Source organism: Amblyomma americanum, chromosome 1 (genome assembly GCF_052857255.1).
Source record: "Amblyomma americanum isolate KBUSLIRL-KWMA chromosome 1, ASM5285725v1, whole genome shotgun sequence".
Taxonomy (NCBI): Eukaryota; Metazoa; Arthropoda; class Arachnida; order Ixodida; family Ixodidae; genus Amblyomma; species Amblyomma americanum.
The window spans coordinates 49483469-49501208 of NC_135497.1; the positions used below are offsets into that span (position 1 = coordinate 49483469).

Here is a 17740-nt window from a genome sequence, read left to right on the forward strand (position 1 = left end):
TGTGCATTTTGTGGTACCTAAACTAGTGTGCATACCTAAAACTTCTGGCGAGGTCATCAGGAAGCTGATAATCTTGCTTAATTCGCTGGTCATTGTGCGTCGCTTCACCAACCAAGGCTCCTTGGGAGAAAAACAAGAGAAACTGCAAGAAGCAGCAAGCTGCGTGGAAGATTATGTTAAAGAAAGGGGACTAGCCTGCGCCACGGAGAAATCCGAGCTCCTGAGAGTAGGAAGACGCCCCACCTAAGCAGAGCTAGAAGTGAAGCTCGAGGGACAAAACATACCAGAGAGAAACATGATACGAGTATTGGGCATGTGGATCCAAGGAAGTAATAAATGCAGCCACACGATCAGCCTGCTCCAAAAGTCAACGGAGCAGGTGAGTCGTAAGATAACCAGGGTCTCCCAAAGAAGATACGGAATGAAAGAAGCTGATAAGATAAAACTGGTCAGAAGTTTGGTGGTCAGCAGAGCTACCTACTCGGTCCCGTACCACCCCATGAACAAGAAGGAAAGGAAACAAGCTGACACGCTCTTAAGAAAAGCATGCAAGACGGCGCTACACCTGCCTAGAAACACGCCATACGACATGCTGCTGCAGATGGGGCTCAGCAACACCTTCAGCGAACTAGCGGAAGCACAGCTCAAGGCGCAGAATTCCAGATTCCGAACATCAGCAGCCAGCCGAGCACTCCTAAAGAGGTTAGGTTACGACATGGAAGAGCATTTTGAGTCTGTCCTATAGCAAAGAACATGGACCCGAATCCCCACGCGGCTAGAAGACAGGCGCGGGCAGATTATGTGGAACGCCATTTGGCTAAACTATAAAACACAGTGTACACGGACGCAGCGCATTATCCGTGGGATAAACGCACAAGAATAATCAATGCCGCCGCAGCAGTCGTGGATTACGCCGGCAAACCGATCACATACGCAACCCTACGGGGCCACACGGTAGCAGAGGGGGAGGAAGTCGCCGTTGCACTAGCCGCGGCCGAAGGCTATCGGAGAACCCGCGGTGCGGTAAGTCGCAACCACGGCGGGTTCGGGCCAGAGGGGACAAACACGAGTATGCTACTCGGATAAGGGTTTATTGCTGCCGAGCAATACAAGCAGCAGCAAGTAAGAAAACAACCGCCGCAACGAGGGAGTGTTCCGCTCGCGTACGGGGGTGAAATGCACAAAAAGGGTGGAGCACACACAAAACGGTGGGGGAGAAAGGTTCCGCTCACCTCGCGTGGCTCCTCGCTCGCGGCCCGCGGCGGTCAGTTCACACACGGTAGCCGGGCGATAATGGCAGCGGTCTCCGTGGCAGGTCTGCGTCCGCGCGTGTGCGCGGCTCCCGCCAGAAGACCCCCGGACCCCAGGAGAACCGCGCGACCGCGCCTTCTCCAGGGATGTGGAGACGAGGTCTCTCCGTGAAAGAGGGGAAAGAGGGAAAGTCTCCGCGGCGGCGTCGCTGCGGGGGCGCGAAAGGAAGCGGGTGTGGCGCGAGTGCCCTCCCTCGCAAACCACCGGAACAGCGCGCGCATAACATCGCGTGATAATTACGCGCGGCCGTTACCATGGAACAGGGGATTCGCGTGTATCCCCACATCCTCCCCTCCTTAAAACTGCTTACGGCCAAGAAGGACAGCGTTCACCGAGGGGTGTACCGAGTGGGGCCGGCGAAACGCCGTTTAACTTTAAAACGAATTAAGAAAAGTTTCAGCTCACAGCCACAGGTGCCGTCGTCGAAGGCCGTGGACGACAGGACAGGAAGGTAGTGCAGACGACCGCCATGGACGCCCGTGGAGCCAAGCACTGAAGGGGGTCGATGACCGCTGGTCCCGCTTCAGAGGGTCACTAGGCCAGGGCAGCCTTCCCGGGACGCGCGGTCGGCAGGCAGAGTTGCACAGTCCCGTTGCACAGCGTGCAGCAGGCCTCCATTCAGCTGGTTGCACCGTTCGCTCTTGGCTCGCCTTCTTTTCCTCTCGGCGGGGCCGGCAAAGGCGCGTCGACCCATTATCTCGCGGCCTCGGAGGGCCTGCGAGGCGGGCCCAGCGGGGTGCCAAGCTGCTTTCGAGGGCGAAGCCTCTGCCGCGGGGAACGGGGGACTCAAAGGCGGCTTCTTTGCTGCAGCATTCGCTGTGGAAGACACTGGCGCCGGCTTCCCCTAATTTTTGCTCGCTCGTCCCGCGGCCGACCGGAAGCTGTTTGTTTTCGGCCTGGTTGCCTGGCGGTGACAGCGGGATCTTGGCTCTGGAATGCGGCCGTTCTCCGAACGACCTGGCTTTGGATGTTCGAAGCAGCAAAGGTCGTGTCTCAGCGTCCGTCAGCTCTCCTCCGGGCTCGCTGCGAAGGCTGGTCTGCGGCTGCAAGGCTGTCTTTTGTTTCTAGTTATTTTTACATTTAACATTTGTTTTTAGTTTAGGTCAATCTAACCCCGCTCGGTCTTTTCCAAAGAGAAAGCGTGTGCTCGCTCTGGAAGCGACAGTGCGAAATATGGATGGGGTGTTCCGTCCATATTAAGCAGGAGAAATTACTCCCTACGCGATGGCCAGAGTTAGTTCTGCCGTGGGCGCAAGTTGTAACGAGGCGCTGGTCTCTGTTGTCGAGCCTTGCCTCTCGGTGCGACTGCCTGCTGGCGGGGGAGGGTGTTCTCCACCGGCCACTCGTTCCCTCTGTCAAAGTAGGGTTTGAGATCACAGACATGCACCGGTCCGCCGGTCGGTCTTAGCGTCAAGTCCACCAGCCTGTAGACGTGAGAGGAGAGTTTCTCCCGAACTAAATACGGGCCCGTCCATTTCGGCGCCAGAGAAGCAGAGAATTTCTTACCGGCGTCGCTCAGGACGTGATTGCGCCTCAACACCAGGTCACCCGGCTTGTAGTGAATTTCCCGGTGAAAGCGATCATACTGCGCCTTCTGCTGGGCCCGAGTAGGGCTCAGATTCCGGCGGGCTTTGTGTAAAGCCTCCGTCATCCTCGCGCGCGGCCCGGTCGCGTAGTCGGCGCGTGCCGACGAAGCAATCGGGGTGTTGCTGCGAACTGGAGAGTAAGTTCTACCGGGTTCGTCAGCTCCCTGCCAAGGCTGAGAGCGGCAGGTGTGTACCAAGTCGAGCGGTTCACGGTTGACCTGAGAGCAAACCCAATCTCGGGGAGACGGGTGTCCCAGTCGCTGTGCGTCTCCGCAAATGCAACGAGCATGTGCTTGATGTTGCGGTTCACGCGTTCCGTGGGATTCGCCTGGGCATGGTACGTGGTTGTTCTCATGTGCTTAATGCCAAGGGCCACACAGGAGTCCACGAAGAGTTTGGCAGTGAAGTACGATGCGTTGTCCGTTATCAGCTGCCCGGGGTAGCCGAATCGTGTGAACACCTCGATCAGCTTCCCCATGATTACGCGTGCCGTCAGCTTTCGAATCGGGAAAAGTTCCACCCATTTGCTGAAGTGGTCTGTGACAACGAGCAGGAAGTGGTTTCCACTCGGAGTCCTGGGGTAAGGTCCCATGACGTCACAAGCCGCAATTTGCCAAGAACCCTGGCTATTGATCGGCTGCATAAGCCCGGGTGTGCGTCCACCACGCGGCTTGACCCTTTGGCACACGTCGCACGAGCGGGCGTAGCGAATCGCATCCCGCTTCATGCCAGGCCAGGTAGCGAGGCGGCACAACTTGAGGTAAGTCTTAAGGCGCGCTCACATTAGCGGGAAAACGCGCAATGCAGGACGTTTTCCGCTTGCCGCTTCCCGCACAAGCCGGTTTTTCTCCCGCGGACAGCCTGCTGTGCCGTCCCGCAGAGCGATGGGTTCGGTACCTATTTTTCCCGTGCCGCTGACGAGAACAGCCAATGGGCGCCGACCGTGAACCGTGACGTCGGTCCCAGTTGAGTGACCCCGTCGGTGGAGGCGGAGGCTGCGCGCGTCCGGCCGGCCGGCCGGCCGGGCACTGGCGGCTGCTTTGCCAGCATGAACATGCCACTTGAGACGGTGCAGAAGCGACGGTGCAGAAGCAGCGAACAAACAAGTAATAAGTACGTTTACTGTAGCCAACAGCTCATCGCTCGAACCAGTCATCCTCGAGACAAAAAGGGCGACGGGAGGGGAGCTAGCAGACGATCAAGACGACGACGCGAGAAAAGGGTGCGCTTTCCTGTCTTCTCTAGTGTCACGTGACTATCCCTTTCTCTTTCTGCTCGTTCGGGTCCTCCCTCAGCGCCTCCTTTCTCCACATTCCAAGACAACCGCAGCGAGAAAATACGCGCAGTGTGAGCGTCATTCCGAGGAGCTGCGAGGCAGCATGGACGTTGACGCTGTGCCGCTGCGGGAAGCTTCCCGCTAGTGTGAGCGCGCCTTTAGGGCCACTCGCATGCCCGGCGATGCACGTGTCATGAAAGTAGCGTAAAAGTGCTCCTCTCATCGTGCGTGGTATCACCACCTTGAAGGACTCGTGTGTATCCTTCTCGGAGGGGATATATCTCAGCAGGATGCCATCGGAATCGAGCAGATAGGAATCCATCGCGCTCACAGCATTACCAGCTGTGTTCGAGCGCCCCGCACGGACAACAATACCAGTTGCCTCCATGTGCGCCGCGGCCGCGCCGCCTGGCTCCCTGAGTCCGTCGAACACTTTTCGACAAAATGAATCCTCCCGCTGTGCCTCCAACAGCTCCTTTCTGCTGATAACGCTCACCACTGAACTGTCGAATTCCAAGTGGTTCACGCTTTCGCCCTGGGAAGGCAGGTAGTCCCTTCCCTCGGGGCGTTGGGTGAGCTTCGCGGCAGTCGCGCTGCTCCGGCTCTCGGGCACGGCGGAGTGGGCAGTGTTGTTACTTCCCACACTATCAACGGGCGCGCGCGAAAGTGCGTCCACCACCACGTTGTTTTTACCCCTCCTGTAGCGCACGGTAAAGTCGTAACGCTGGAGGAGTAGCGCCCATCGCGCTAGGCGTCCGCTCGGCTCGCCTAGGCACCTCAGCCACGTGAGTGCCATGTGATCAGTCTCAATCACGAAGGCGACTTCGTCGACGTAATAGACGAACTTCCGCAGAGCGAAGATAATCGCGAGACATTCCTTTTCTGTCACGGAATAGTTTCTCTCTGCGGGAGTTAATGATCGGCTAGCGAACGCCACCGGTCTCAGGCTACCTTCGTGCTCTTGAAAAAGGACTGCTCCTAAGCCCAGGTCACAAGCGTCCGTGTGGATCACGAATTCCCTGTTCAGGTCAGGCAGCCTCAGCTCTGTGGTTTCCGCGAGCGCGCAAGTGAGATGGCATAGTGCCGCCTCTTGCTCGGGTCCCCAATGCCACTTCACACCTTTCCTCAACAATGCCGTTAAGGGGGCTTGCAGAGCTGCGCAATCTGGGATAAACTGGCGATAAAAGTTCACCAGCCCCAGAAAGCGTCTCAGTCCGCCCATGTCTGCCGGCGACGGGAACTGCAATATAGCCCGCAGCTTGTCCTCGCACGGCAAAAGGCGTCCTTTGTCTAGCGTGAACCCCAACAGTGTTATTCGGGTCGCCGCTATCTGGGTCTTGTTCGGATTCAGCGTGATTCCCGCTGACCTCAGCATTTCCAGTACATCTCTGAGATGGCGTAAGTGTTCATCAAAGGTGGCCGAATACACCACAATGTCATCCAGGTAAGCAAGAGCGTGTTGCCACCTTGAATCGCCTAGGATACGGTCCATCAGACGCTGGTACGTCGCGGGCGCTCCGACCAGGCCGAAAGGCATTCGGGTAAACTGGAAAAGTCCCCTGTGACAAATGAAAGCTGTTTTCTCTCGGTTGCGTCGCCGCTCGTCTGGGTCTTGTTCGGGTTCAGAGTGATTCCCGCTGACCTCAGCCTTTTCAGTACATCCCTGAGATGGCGTAAGTGCTCATCAAAGGTTGCCGAAAACACGACAATGTCATCCAGGTAAGCAAGAGCGTGGTGCCACCTTGCATCGCCTAGGTCACGGTCCATCAGACGCTGGTACGCCGCGGGCTCTCCGACCAGGCCGAAAGGCATCCGGTTAAACTGGAAAAGTTCCCTGTGACAAGTGAAAGCTGTTTTCTCTCGGTCACTGGGAGTCATCTCCACCTGAAAGTATCCTCTGCTGGCATCGAGCGTAGTGAAGTACTTCGCTCCACCAACATTAGACACGATTGAGGGAATGCTCGGAAGTGGGTATGCGTCCTTCCGTGTCACCTCGTTCAGGCGTCAATAGTCCACACAAAGGCGGGTAGTTCCATCCTTTTTGGGCACCAGCACCCCTGGAAACCCCCAGGGGCTGTTTGAACGTTCCACAACGCCTGTGTCGAGAAGTTCGTCCAGAGCGTTATCGAGCGCTTTCCTCTTAGCCAAGCTGACTGGTCGAGGATTGCACTTCCACGGAACGGCGTCGCCTGTCTCAATTTTGTGCCTAACCAGCGTAGTGCAGCCAGGCCGCTCCGTGAATACAGCGTCGTATTTGTGGAGGAGCAGAGACAAACGCGCTTTTTCCTCCCCCGACAAACCGCCTGAGTTGTTCAGGAGCGGGTGGGAAGGCCTGCATGCCGCCGCGGCGCAGAGTGCCACCGCGGGGGGGAAAGGGGGTCGCACGGGAAGGGAGGGGTTTCCTTCTGCGCTTATCCTCTCGGCGCGGTAGACCGGCTGGTTTGGCAGCTCGGCCGAAGGCGTTTCGAGGGGCTTTTTCGGGCGATCGCTGCGTACGTCTGCGCGCGTAGCATCGGAAAGCGAATGTGCTTCTGACGCTTTTAGGGGTTTAACGAAAGGTTTCAGGGTGCCACATGCTCGCTCCCTGTATCCTCCGTTGCAGACGTCAATAACAATGCCCGTCATGGCGAGGAAGTCTCACCCAAAAATAATGGGAACCGATAGGCTGGGGAGGTGAGCGAAGAGCTGGCGCCTCACTCGTTTCTCCCAACGCACCACAAGCCGCGCGGCACCGCTCGCGAGCGCTGTGCCGCTGGCTAATCGGAACGTGAGGTTGCTCGCTCGCAGTCGGAGTCCGTTCCGACGGAGATGCTCGCATACCTCGGCGCCAAACAGGGATGCGCTCGCTCCTGTGTCTAGCAAAGCCATGAACTTACGTCGAGCAACCGTAAGCTCAATAAGCGGGACTGGCGTGTCGCTGGGTGGTTCCAAACGACAAGCCAGCGGGGCTAGGAGTTCGTGTGACTCACTGAGCACCGCTGTTGACGCCGCCGGCTGTGCAGCATTGCTCACCGGCGGCTCCGTTCGTTTCCCGAAAGCGCGTGCTCTCGGTTCACGGGGCGTCTGCATTACCGGGCGTAGTGCCCTCGTTGGTTGCACCGGTAGCAGAGGGTGTTCGGCCATTGCCGGGCGGGGCAGTTGTCGCCTAGCGCCGGTTGACCGTTCCTACCTGCCGGGCATACCGTCGCAGTTGCCCTTTGCTCTAGCGTCCTCGGGTCGGCATGTCGGTCCCGATTCTGCGTACCTTGGCTACGTGCAGCGTGTGCTGCCCGCATAGCATACGTGTACGGGTCGAGAGCTCGGTCAGACAATTCCCAACCGTTTCTCAGTTGCCCGTCACTGAATGCAACCGTTTCGGCACCCCGGGAACGAATGCGAAAAGTGTCTCCGTTCCAGGCGCATCGCGGCTCAAGTGCCTGCGACGCTGGCGGTGGTGGCCGATACGCGCAGGAGGCGAGTATGTCCGCCTGTATGCGCTTGGCTGCCAAGGCGAGTTCGTCCAAGTCCCTGAACTGCACTCCTCGTAGGTAGGCTGCGAAGGTAGGGTGAGCTTGTCGCATGACGCGCTCTACCTTCTCGCCGTTCGGAGCTGAGGGGTCTGCGATACGATAAAGTTCTTTACTTCTTCAGTGTTTTCCCACGGTGCGATGCCAGCTTTCCGCTACAATGAGGCTGTTATGCCATAACTTTAGATAAAACATCATTCAGGCCACTGGAAAATCAACAACTCATTAAAATGCAGCATTCCGGCTGAATATTGGTAATCACTAAGTACACAGTCTTGAGTTGACGATTCCTGTGGTTGTCATTTCAGTGCTCTAGAGCCTCAAAACCGCCGAAAAGTGGTTGCCTGCCTGTATGAAGCCTGCTTGTAGCACGTGGGCCACATTGGTCCCGTGACGTTGTGACGTCATCACAAGCTTCCCACCGGATTGTGAGCAAACTGCCCACCTTGGTAGTTCAATTAATGATTAGTCGCGAGAATTCCTCACGAACAAGATAGGCGTCGCAAGCCCCACCAATTGCAGTACCTGCCATCGCAGGGCAATGGCACGTAGATTGACCGCTCTGCGCCAGGAGCGGTATCAGGACTGCTAGGTATCTGAGAGTGTAGAGAACGACCAATTCTACCATAGTACAAGTCTAAAATGATGCAATCTGGCAAACTTACATCATAAGATATATCAACCAAAGTAAGTCTGGTCACGTCAAGCAAAAGCATAGAAAGTCTACATAAACCATGCAAAACCAGGGCTAATGGTGCTAGTGCACAGTAATTCGTGGTTAACAGCAAGCTAAACCACCCGTGATTTTTTTGCTTGCACGTCTACGCGTTACCCAAAAGTTGCGTGTTCATTACCTACCATGCCTGCACTAAATTTGGTTCATAAAACCAGGCGCGCGTTACGTAGTCACGCGTCTCGCCAGGGGGAGGAATAAACCAAGAGATGTTCCTCTTATTTGGAAAGCAGTACAACTTTTTCTTCTTTAGCACATCGCACTATGCAAGGCGGAGCGAGCGATGATTCGTACCCAGGTGGTTAAGCTGCTGCTTTATTTCCATGCTAAGAACACAGTGGTTGGCTTTGCCCACCCCATTGCGGCACCGCTTTGCTATAGCTAGATTTCAGCGAACATAAAAAATAGAAGATACGACTGTACTGTACTGCTCACAGTGTGAATTTAACAATTGCACACCAACACCGCCAACAGGCTTTGATTTGACAATGGAATTTCGTAGTATTCTTTGTGCTGCAGCCAGTTCTTTAACATTTCACTGAGCTAAAATCGGACTTCGTTCCGGGAAACATGGCTTCGAACTTGGGAATTAAACAGCCTTACTAGGTATAGTTTCTACGTGTTCACTCTACACAAACTCAGGATTGAAAATGAAAATGTTGACTGCGGTACCAGGATTTTCGTTGGACCGGCGGCCAACCGCACGGTCCGGCCAGTTCCCTTTGTTAGCGCCGTATACATGTTGTTTCACCTACAGCGCTAACTTTCTGCGGCGTCGTTTGTGGGTCCGACGGCAGGTCGCATCCAGCCGGCTCTCTTCAGTCCGATACTCAGGCCTGTCCGAGCGAAGGGCCCTCCGCTGTGCCCGGCGCCGTTGTGCTCTACGCTGGAGGAGGAAGACATCCGGGACGGGCTCATTAGGGAGAACCTCAAAGCGGACCGTGGCCGCCTCAGAACACCGTGCCACATGGGTCAGGATGGCGTCTTGCATTGGGAAACTGCGGAGGAGGTCCCGGAACTTGTTTCGGTGGAAACCTTGCATCTGTCCATCCACTTTCTTGCCCAGTTTAGGAACCAGAGTGATAGGAAAGTGGTTCAAACCCCAAGCGTGCGACGAGGGGTGCCATCCATAAACACATCACGACGACCCAATGGACAGGTCAATGCATATGTGGATGCGCCCTCGACGGACAAACATTGGGACCCCAGTGTTCAAGACATGCAGCCCAGTGCCGCGAAGAGCCGCAACCAGGTCACGGCCACGATGGTCCGCCCTGCGGTATCCTTATCGCGTGAGTGCCGTGTTGAAGTCCCCGCAGAGCAAACAGTCGCCGCCAATGAGACTGACCAGCTGCGGCAAGGATTCGGCATCCCAAGGTGTCCGGGGACGCACGTGTATACTTGCCACAGCTGTATCTACTCGACGCAGCCTGACCCTCACACAGACGAACTCCATGGGGGCAACAACCGCATCACTCACCAAAATCTCTGCCTGGACCAGATTCCTGCGGACGAAGATGGCTAGCCGGGAGGGTCCGCGAGGATGACTGTCCTTCAAGCATGGGTCTGCCAAACAGGAGGCTGCTGACAGGAGGACCTGCTGCCATAGCCGATGAAGCCAGGCAGGTGAACTTGTCCCGCTGTAGATTAACCTCCTGGAGGGCCAGGACGTCATATTCCTCCAGCCGGAGTCGTTCGTGAAGCTCGAAGAGACGGGGACGGAGTGCACGGCAGTTCCACTGGAGAGCCCGTGGTCTGGGGGTTATCTGTGGAAAGCTAGCCATGGTGGTTTGGCTGCTGCGCTGGGCCTGCACCACACTGTGGTGGTTGGCTGGCTACTGGGAAGAGCTGCAAGACAGCTTGTAGCGTTGTAACCAGGGTCCGCGTCAGCTGTTCCAGGTGGTCGCTCAGGAGGGGAGGTGGTGTGGCGGCCTGGGGAAGGGAAGGCCCTGGGCCGCGGGCTGCAGGGCCTGCGGGGGTGGCCTGGTGGAGTCAGCTGTTGATTGTCTGGTGGGCTGGGCATAAGATTTCCCCCCTGTGCGGAGGTTCGACAGGATGGCCCTCCGTGACGCAGGCTCCGCAGCGGCTGAAACTGCCGCTGCCACGCATCGTTCATCCTGCCATCCGGGGCTGGCAGGGTTGTCAGCTGGATGGCCTCCACCGCAGTTCATGCACCGTGGTGCAGAGGCATCACAGGCACCGGTCAAGTGGTGGCGACCGCAGCGGCGGCACCGCCTGGGATGTATGCAGCGAACCGTCACGTGGTCGAGGCGGTCGCAGCGACCGCCTCGACCACATATTGCTTTCGTATTTTCTGCCGTCCGTTGGGTTGAAAACTTGACGTAAATGGAGGGGGTACCACTCCCTATTTATCCGCCAGACTCTTGGTCCGACAGGCCCACTTGGCGTTGACCCACCTCAGGTGGACATACTTGAAATGTAACCGCGCCCAGCCGCCCTCCTACATTTCGCTAAGGCGGCGCTCGTAGGTCACCCTGGCTACAGCTTCTCTAGCCTCAAAGGAAGACGACCCCAGACCAGCATGTACCGGCTCGTTCGGAACCCTGCCGTGTGCTCCAATGTCCGAACCTCCCACCTCTTTCTGTCGCGTCTCCAAAGCTTGGCGGGTCACAGACGATAAATAGATGACTGCGTTCCATAAAGCAATTCCTGGTGACCGCCACTGCCTTCTAGAGCGATCGGTTGACTTCGAAGCGGTTGAAAGCCCATAGGGCCCGTGAGCGCGGGAAAACCCGTCGTCCGATGGCCTTCGTCCGGAGTCGCTTCTCGAAGTCCTGTACATAGTTTCGGCCCGCCAAAATTTCTATTGCCAGGTATATGTAGGACGGCAACCAAAGGACACTGCTATTCTGAAGATGCAGGGGTGGGTCTCTTGTCCACTGTCCTCGGAAGCCTCCGGCTGGAACCTGACCGATAGAGACTTCGCGGCGCTGAAACGGAGCCCGAGGTCATCGCCCTCAGATGAGCACATGTCGACGAGGCTCTGGAGATCTCCCACGCTTTCCACAAGCAGTACTATATCGTCTGCGTACAGGAGGACTGGTAGCCTGTGAGTACGAGTGGTGCCATCCTTCATGCAGGTGAGGTTGAAACCTACGCCGCACTCAACAAGGCGCCGCTCTAGCCTCGAGGTAAACAACATGAACTGGATCGGCGGCATAGGGCAGCCCTGGCGCAGTCCAATATACACGTAGATTGGCCTGGTGGTTGAGGCCCTCCAGTGTATCACAGCCTGAGTTTCAGTGTATAAGGCCTCAACAAGCGTAGTAGTGGCTCCGAGATAGCCTGTGTCTCCAGGACCTCCCACAGTCGATTGTGTTCCACTGAGTGGTATGCCTGGGCTATATCCAGAAAACCCCAGTACAAGCTCTCGCTTCTCTTTGGCAGCAATCTCAATGGAAGATGTCACAACGAAAAGGTTGTCTTCCATTCGGTGATTAGGTCGAAAGCCATTTTGAAGTTCACCCAGAATTTGAGCACCTTCCGCCATCTCTGTATGCGAGCTCGCAGAATGTGGCAAAACAAGCGATACAAAGCTGATGTTACTGCATAGGTCTATAACTTGTCAAGAGGCCCTTGCCTCCTCCTCTCTTTTTCGGGCCAGCCGTATCGGTGAGCCCCACCACCTTGGTGGAGCAGTGTCCGTGGTCATTACATCGTTCAAGGCGTCCCTGAGCTGGTCCCGTGTTCTTTTCTCTACCTTGTTTTATTAACAATGGTGGTATGCCATCGAGTCCTGCTGCCGAGTTTCCCGCCATGTGCCGCAGTGCTCTCTTCAGCTCCAATTCTGTGACTGTGTCACATCCAGATCCGCCAGGTGGGCTTGTGGGTGGTAGCGCTGCACTATCATGGCTTATCAGGGATTGGAACTGGTGGGCCATATGCGATTCAATGTAGTCCAGGCAGGCTGCTTCCTCGTACTCCTCCCCCGTGGTCGGTTCTCCCAGGGTCGCCGTGTCAGCTTTATCTCCTGGCTGAAGGGTTTGAACATATGGCCAGAATTTCGCTGGGCCACATCTGCCAGGTGATTTAATTTCATGGAGGAGCTTTCTGCTAACTCACAGCATCTTCTGTTGTACCAAAGCTTTTTCGCTTCAATGTATGCCTCGTACAGCTTATCTATCATTTCAGGTGTGCCCACAGTGTGGCATGTCGAAGCTCTCTACAAGCAGCTTTACGTTGCTTTGGGGGATATGACACCTATTTGCCCCACCATGATTTAGGTTTATGTTCTCGGGAGTACTTCTGGATTGGCCGGCTAGCTTTCACTGAAGCTATTGCCTTTTTTATCCAGAGTTAAAAGTCTTCATTAAAATGCACATCTACACTCTCAGCTTCGCTCTCCAGCAGTGCCACAATGTCTTCAATTTCTGCCGGCCTCAAATCATTCCGATGTTCTGGGTATGCCATTTCAACATGCGTATGTCCCTCTCTTCCAAATGACAGCACAAAACTGGTGTGATATTGTAGAAGCTTGGACAAGTTGGCGACATTGTATTTTAGCAGCGCAAGGGACAAAGGACGAGACCCTTGCGCTCGTCCTTTGTCCCTTGCGCTGCTGAAAAACAATACTGTTGTGGTCGCTTCCGGTGCTTTGGGAGCCTGCGTGATCAATCACCATCTCTTGAAGCTGAGGCAGAAGGGCATGTGCTATTAAGCAGTAGTCTATGCTGCTGGTCTTCTTGTGCATGGTCCAAGTGCTCTTCCCCCTACCTTTGTCTGTGGTATTGAAAACCACTAAGTCTTGTCTTTGGAACCAGTCCAAGAGCAATCTGCCCATTCTGTTCATCACGTTCATCAAGTTCTTCCCACTTCCCGTCGACCCCCCTGCACACATGCAGGGGGGTCAGAGCAGAGTCATAAGTAACAGGCAAAGGATTTCCCCCCCAACCATAGGTAGAAAATTCTTTGCCTGTTACTTATGCCTCTGCTCCGTCGCTGTCTTCTCTTTATTCGCTGCGCGTGAAGTTTAGTAGCATCACCTCTATCCCCAACAGGGCCTACTCTTTCAACCTCCACCCTTTTCTGCTGCTTACTGTGCTGCTCAGCATTGTGTTTTTCTAGGGGTTGACTCGCCCATAACCTGTTCCTCCCTTTCAATCGGTTTGGAGAGTCATGGCCAGTCTAGAAAAAGCGCGCTTTTCTTTTTACGGCCTTCTCAATGGGGTCTGTTTCCGCCTCCCGCCGCACATCGGTGGGGTCGCCACTGCCCCACCACCCCACCACCCTTCACCCGGAAGGAGAACGCACTCTCGCTCCCAGTTCGGCCTTCGTCGGTGGTAACCGTCAAGCCTTTATATTTTACCTCTTACGTTTTACGCAAAGACCGCATAGTCAGCGCCTTTGCCATAGGAGAAATGTGAAACAACGGATTAACGTTTGCGCGCTCTCTGCTTTAGCCCGACTGTGTATGATAGAATGTTTGCCTCTGGCACAGACGTCAGCTCGTTCTACCCTTATATTTGGCTAAAAAGCAAGGCTATCAACCTGTAGTTCGTGTTCCGGCAGGTAATAATGAGTGTGTAGAATGATATGCGACGTGCAACACTTAGATGGCATGTGTCAAAGGTTAAAGGATGGCGCAGAGTAAATATATAGCTCATGAAATTTCAAGCGCAGCTTCTTTGATTTTGCACAGCAGCGGCATTAAATATTCATGGTGCCTCCCGGGACAACGCATCATGTCATTCGCGAAAGGAACGGTTATAGACGGAGCCCAACACTGGCCGCAGGAGCAGAGCACGTTGCACGCACGAGACGTACAAGAACTCCTCTTGGAAAGGCATTTTGAAGTTTGGCGGCGTTTTAGGACCGCCCGTCCGACCCGATGACAACGAAAAAACTAAGTCAGTTGTTGACAGTAACTGCAAGCATAAACTAACAGACAGCAAAGCAAAATTAGTTCGGAACTGTGCTCTGTCTCAATAAACTCGGCCTTCACGAGCCAAAAGACTTGTCTGAGAGTCGATGACTACCAACTTTGCACTATTCTCCTGCATTTCTGCAGCCTCGTAATCGCTTTTGATAAACCTCCCGAGAACTCGAACTTTCTTCACGTCATTCAGGAAACGAAGTCATAAAAGTTTTCCCCAAAAAGTTTTCCGCAACCTAACTGGGCTGCACTAATAAACATCACATCAATGAGCGTTATACCAGCTAGCTTAGCTTAGAATGTAAGGAACTAGAAATTGAGATTTGGGATGCTTACATAATAATAATAGTCCCTGAATTTAAGAGAACAGAGGGAATTGGACATTCAACTGTAAATTCTGAGAACTTTTGCAAATGTTGGACATACGTGAACAACAAAAAGTGGCGCTCTTTATCGTAGCTGAAGTCACTCATTGGGCATACATAATTTCTGGAAATGCAATACTCAGTACGCGCCAGTATCTGTGGTAGCATATGCAGCTAGTACTACTTGCTTCTGTTACGTTCTGGTGACGTTACTCAGGCACGAATGATGACAAGAAAGCTTGCCTCCAACTCGAAAACTTCATTGGGGCGAACTCGTGTCTCAAACAGAAAGCAGTTCACCGGCGCAGCGATAAAATAAGTGCTCTTCCAACTAAGGTCAAAAGGACGGTAGCTATCGGTCTTGCAAAATTTAAAGGTGACAAGGAACTTGAAGCATTAGACGCCTAATGTGCTTACGAAATGTTGAATATGAAGAGCGACTTTCGCGTGGCTACTGTCATTACCAGAGAAATCTGATGGCCTCTCTTTTGACAAACAAAAGCGGAAAGACCGGGTGCCAAACGGCTTCGAGCAGAGAACAATGCATATCAATGCTTTTTGACCCTTGAACGCAGATTAGTAGTTAGTATTCATTTGAGCTATTGATACAGGCCTCTCGTTTAAGGAAGTTGTGACGTGTATGTGGGTAAAAATAAGCACGTTCAGGAAGTGCGAAAAGCGACATCGACGTAACTATAACTCCGAGCAATCGTTTAGTTTGACAGTTCAACGTTAGTGTACATGAGTCTGACTTACACCTCTACAAGTGTCGTCTCAAGCCACCAGCTACGGCACTATCGGATTTTCGGCTCACGCGTAGTAAAGAATTTTCTCCGCGATATAGAGTACATTTATATGGGACGAGCGCAAAAGTTTCGTTCTCTGAGTTTTCACTACCTTTCTAGTAGAATTACCTTGTCATTTAATCACGGACCATGAGACATACTAGAGAAATTTATCACCGTATTTCCTCCTCGATTTAAAACCAGAAATGCTCGACATAGTTCAAAGGAATGGGAGAGTACGTGATTCCTCATTTTAAATGTTTTAAGCGTGCAAAGTTTGCTATCAAGAATCTGTGCACATGTGGACTGTGTTGAAGAGATTCAGCTTAAGCATCTGCATTTTGTTTTCTGATTTCTGTGCTGCGCTCACCATGAACCAGCGTGCTACAGAGCGGCGCCAGCGGTTGGCACTCTAAAAAAAACCTCCGTTGCGTGGGGCCATCAGTCCACAACCAAGAGAAGCACAAGGAGCGGCGAACATGATGGTCGCACTGTCGGACGCAGTCAGCACGGTGAAGCTTGAACAAGCGCAAAAATTGGAGGGCGCTTAAGCTTCCTCTTTAAGAGTGGGACGCGATAGCGTGTTGCTGCGTTACCTACTAGTCCACGGAACGCCATCGCCCGTTCGGCGCGACGCCTTCCCGTTGGACAGTTTAAGGAACGGAAATGCCCCTGTCTTGGTGGGAACCCGAATCGCGCCGTAAGGGAAAATGTAAATCAGTTTTTGGGGAAAGGAAATAGAGCAGTATCTGTCTCACATATCGGTGAACACCTGAACCGCGCTGTAAGGGAAGGGATAAAGAAGGGAGTGAACGAAGAAAGCAAGGAATATGTGCCGTAGTGAAGGACTGCGGAATAATTTCGACTACCTGGGGATCTTGAACCTGCACTGACATCGCAAAGCTCACGGGCGCCTCTTGCGTTCCGCCCCATCGAAACGAAGCCGCCGCGGTCGGGTTAGAACCCGGGAACCTCGAATCAGTAGCCGAGCGCTCTAACCACTGAGCCACCGCAGCAGAGTAAACGCCGTAAGGGAAGCAAAATGGAATCGAAATTCGTTTTAAGGAAAGGAAATGACGCCTGTCTCGCAAATCTCGGTGGACACCCGAACCGCGCCGTAAGGATCTACTACTACTACGACGCCGACGGATTTTCGACCGTTCGAGCTGTATATTATACGCTATCGAGCGATATGAAGCGTGCGTAGAGGCGGCTATTCATTGAAAAATGCGCATGTTACAAAATTGAAATAACAGGCCAATACATGTCAGCAAGTGCGATGCGCCTTAACTACCGTAGTAACTCTCGCTCTAAGTTTAAAAAATTATCTCAACCCCAGCAGCAGTCTACCCGGTTCCACTGTGTGTGTCTGTTTATGTACTATGGTAACAAGTAGCCGTGGCTTAGTGGATTATGTAGTGGTAAGACCGCGGAATGATACCTCAGGGCGCCGTGCCCTAATATAGCGTATGCTCGCACGCAAAACCTTCATGTGTAAGCGGCCCATATCTTGAATGGTAACTATGATAGACCACAATGACTTGTGCGTTTATAATCTAGAGAGGCATAACAGAATGTTACACGAATAATTTCCGCGCTATGTTACCCACACGCGCGCGATATTCAACTTGTCGGCCAGGTGATTTGATCAACTATAATAATAATAATTGATTTTGGGGGAAAGGAAATGGCGCAGTATCTTTCTCATATATCGGCGGACACCTGAACCACGCCGTAAAGAAAGTGATAAATAGGGAGTCAAAGAAACAAGGAAGAAAGAGGTGCCGTAGTGGAGGGCTCCGGAATAATTTCGACCACCTGGGGATCTTTAACGTGCACTGACATCGCTCAGCACACGGGCGCCTTAGCGTTTTGCCTCCATAAAAACGCAGCCGCCGCGGTCGGGTTCGAACCCGGGAACTTCGGATCAGTAGCCGAGCGCCTTAACCACTGAGCCATCCCGGGGGGTATTGATCGACTATCCTCTTAATTGTAAGAATGGGGAAATAAAGAACAAATTGTTATATCCCCTCGATATCAACCTCGACAACAAGCTGTATCCCTTTCACTGGCAACTTCAATGTCCTTTTAATCAAATGGGAAATGGAATACAATAGACATCGGTAACGTTTTTAATGCATTCGGCCAGGAGACGGACACGCAGGAGCGGTTAAAACCCTTTGATATTGAAAGTAGCGCATTTCTGTGAACTTTGCCGCCGCGCTGCGGACTCTCGCACATCCTCCTCGCAAGACTCTCCATTGGGCGCTTTTTTGAACGATCAT

General features: G+C 53.7%; 1 protein-coding gene across 1 annotated transcript; it reads right to left on the minus strand.

The window, feature by feature from the left end:
• Positions 1-10188: 10188 nt before the first annotated feature.
• On the minus strand, positions 10189-11923 carry LOC144136590 (uncharacterized). Its single transcript, XM_077669095.1, has 2 exons — positions 11345-11923; positions 10189-10344 (listed from the first exon to the last, which is right to left on the minus strand). Exons 1-2 carry the CDS (start codon positions 11921-11923, stop codon positions 10189-10191), a joined length of 735 nt encoding a protein of 244 aa, XP_077525221.1.
• Positions 11924-17740: the final 5817 nt, after the last annotated feature.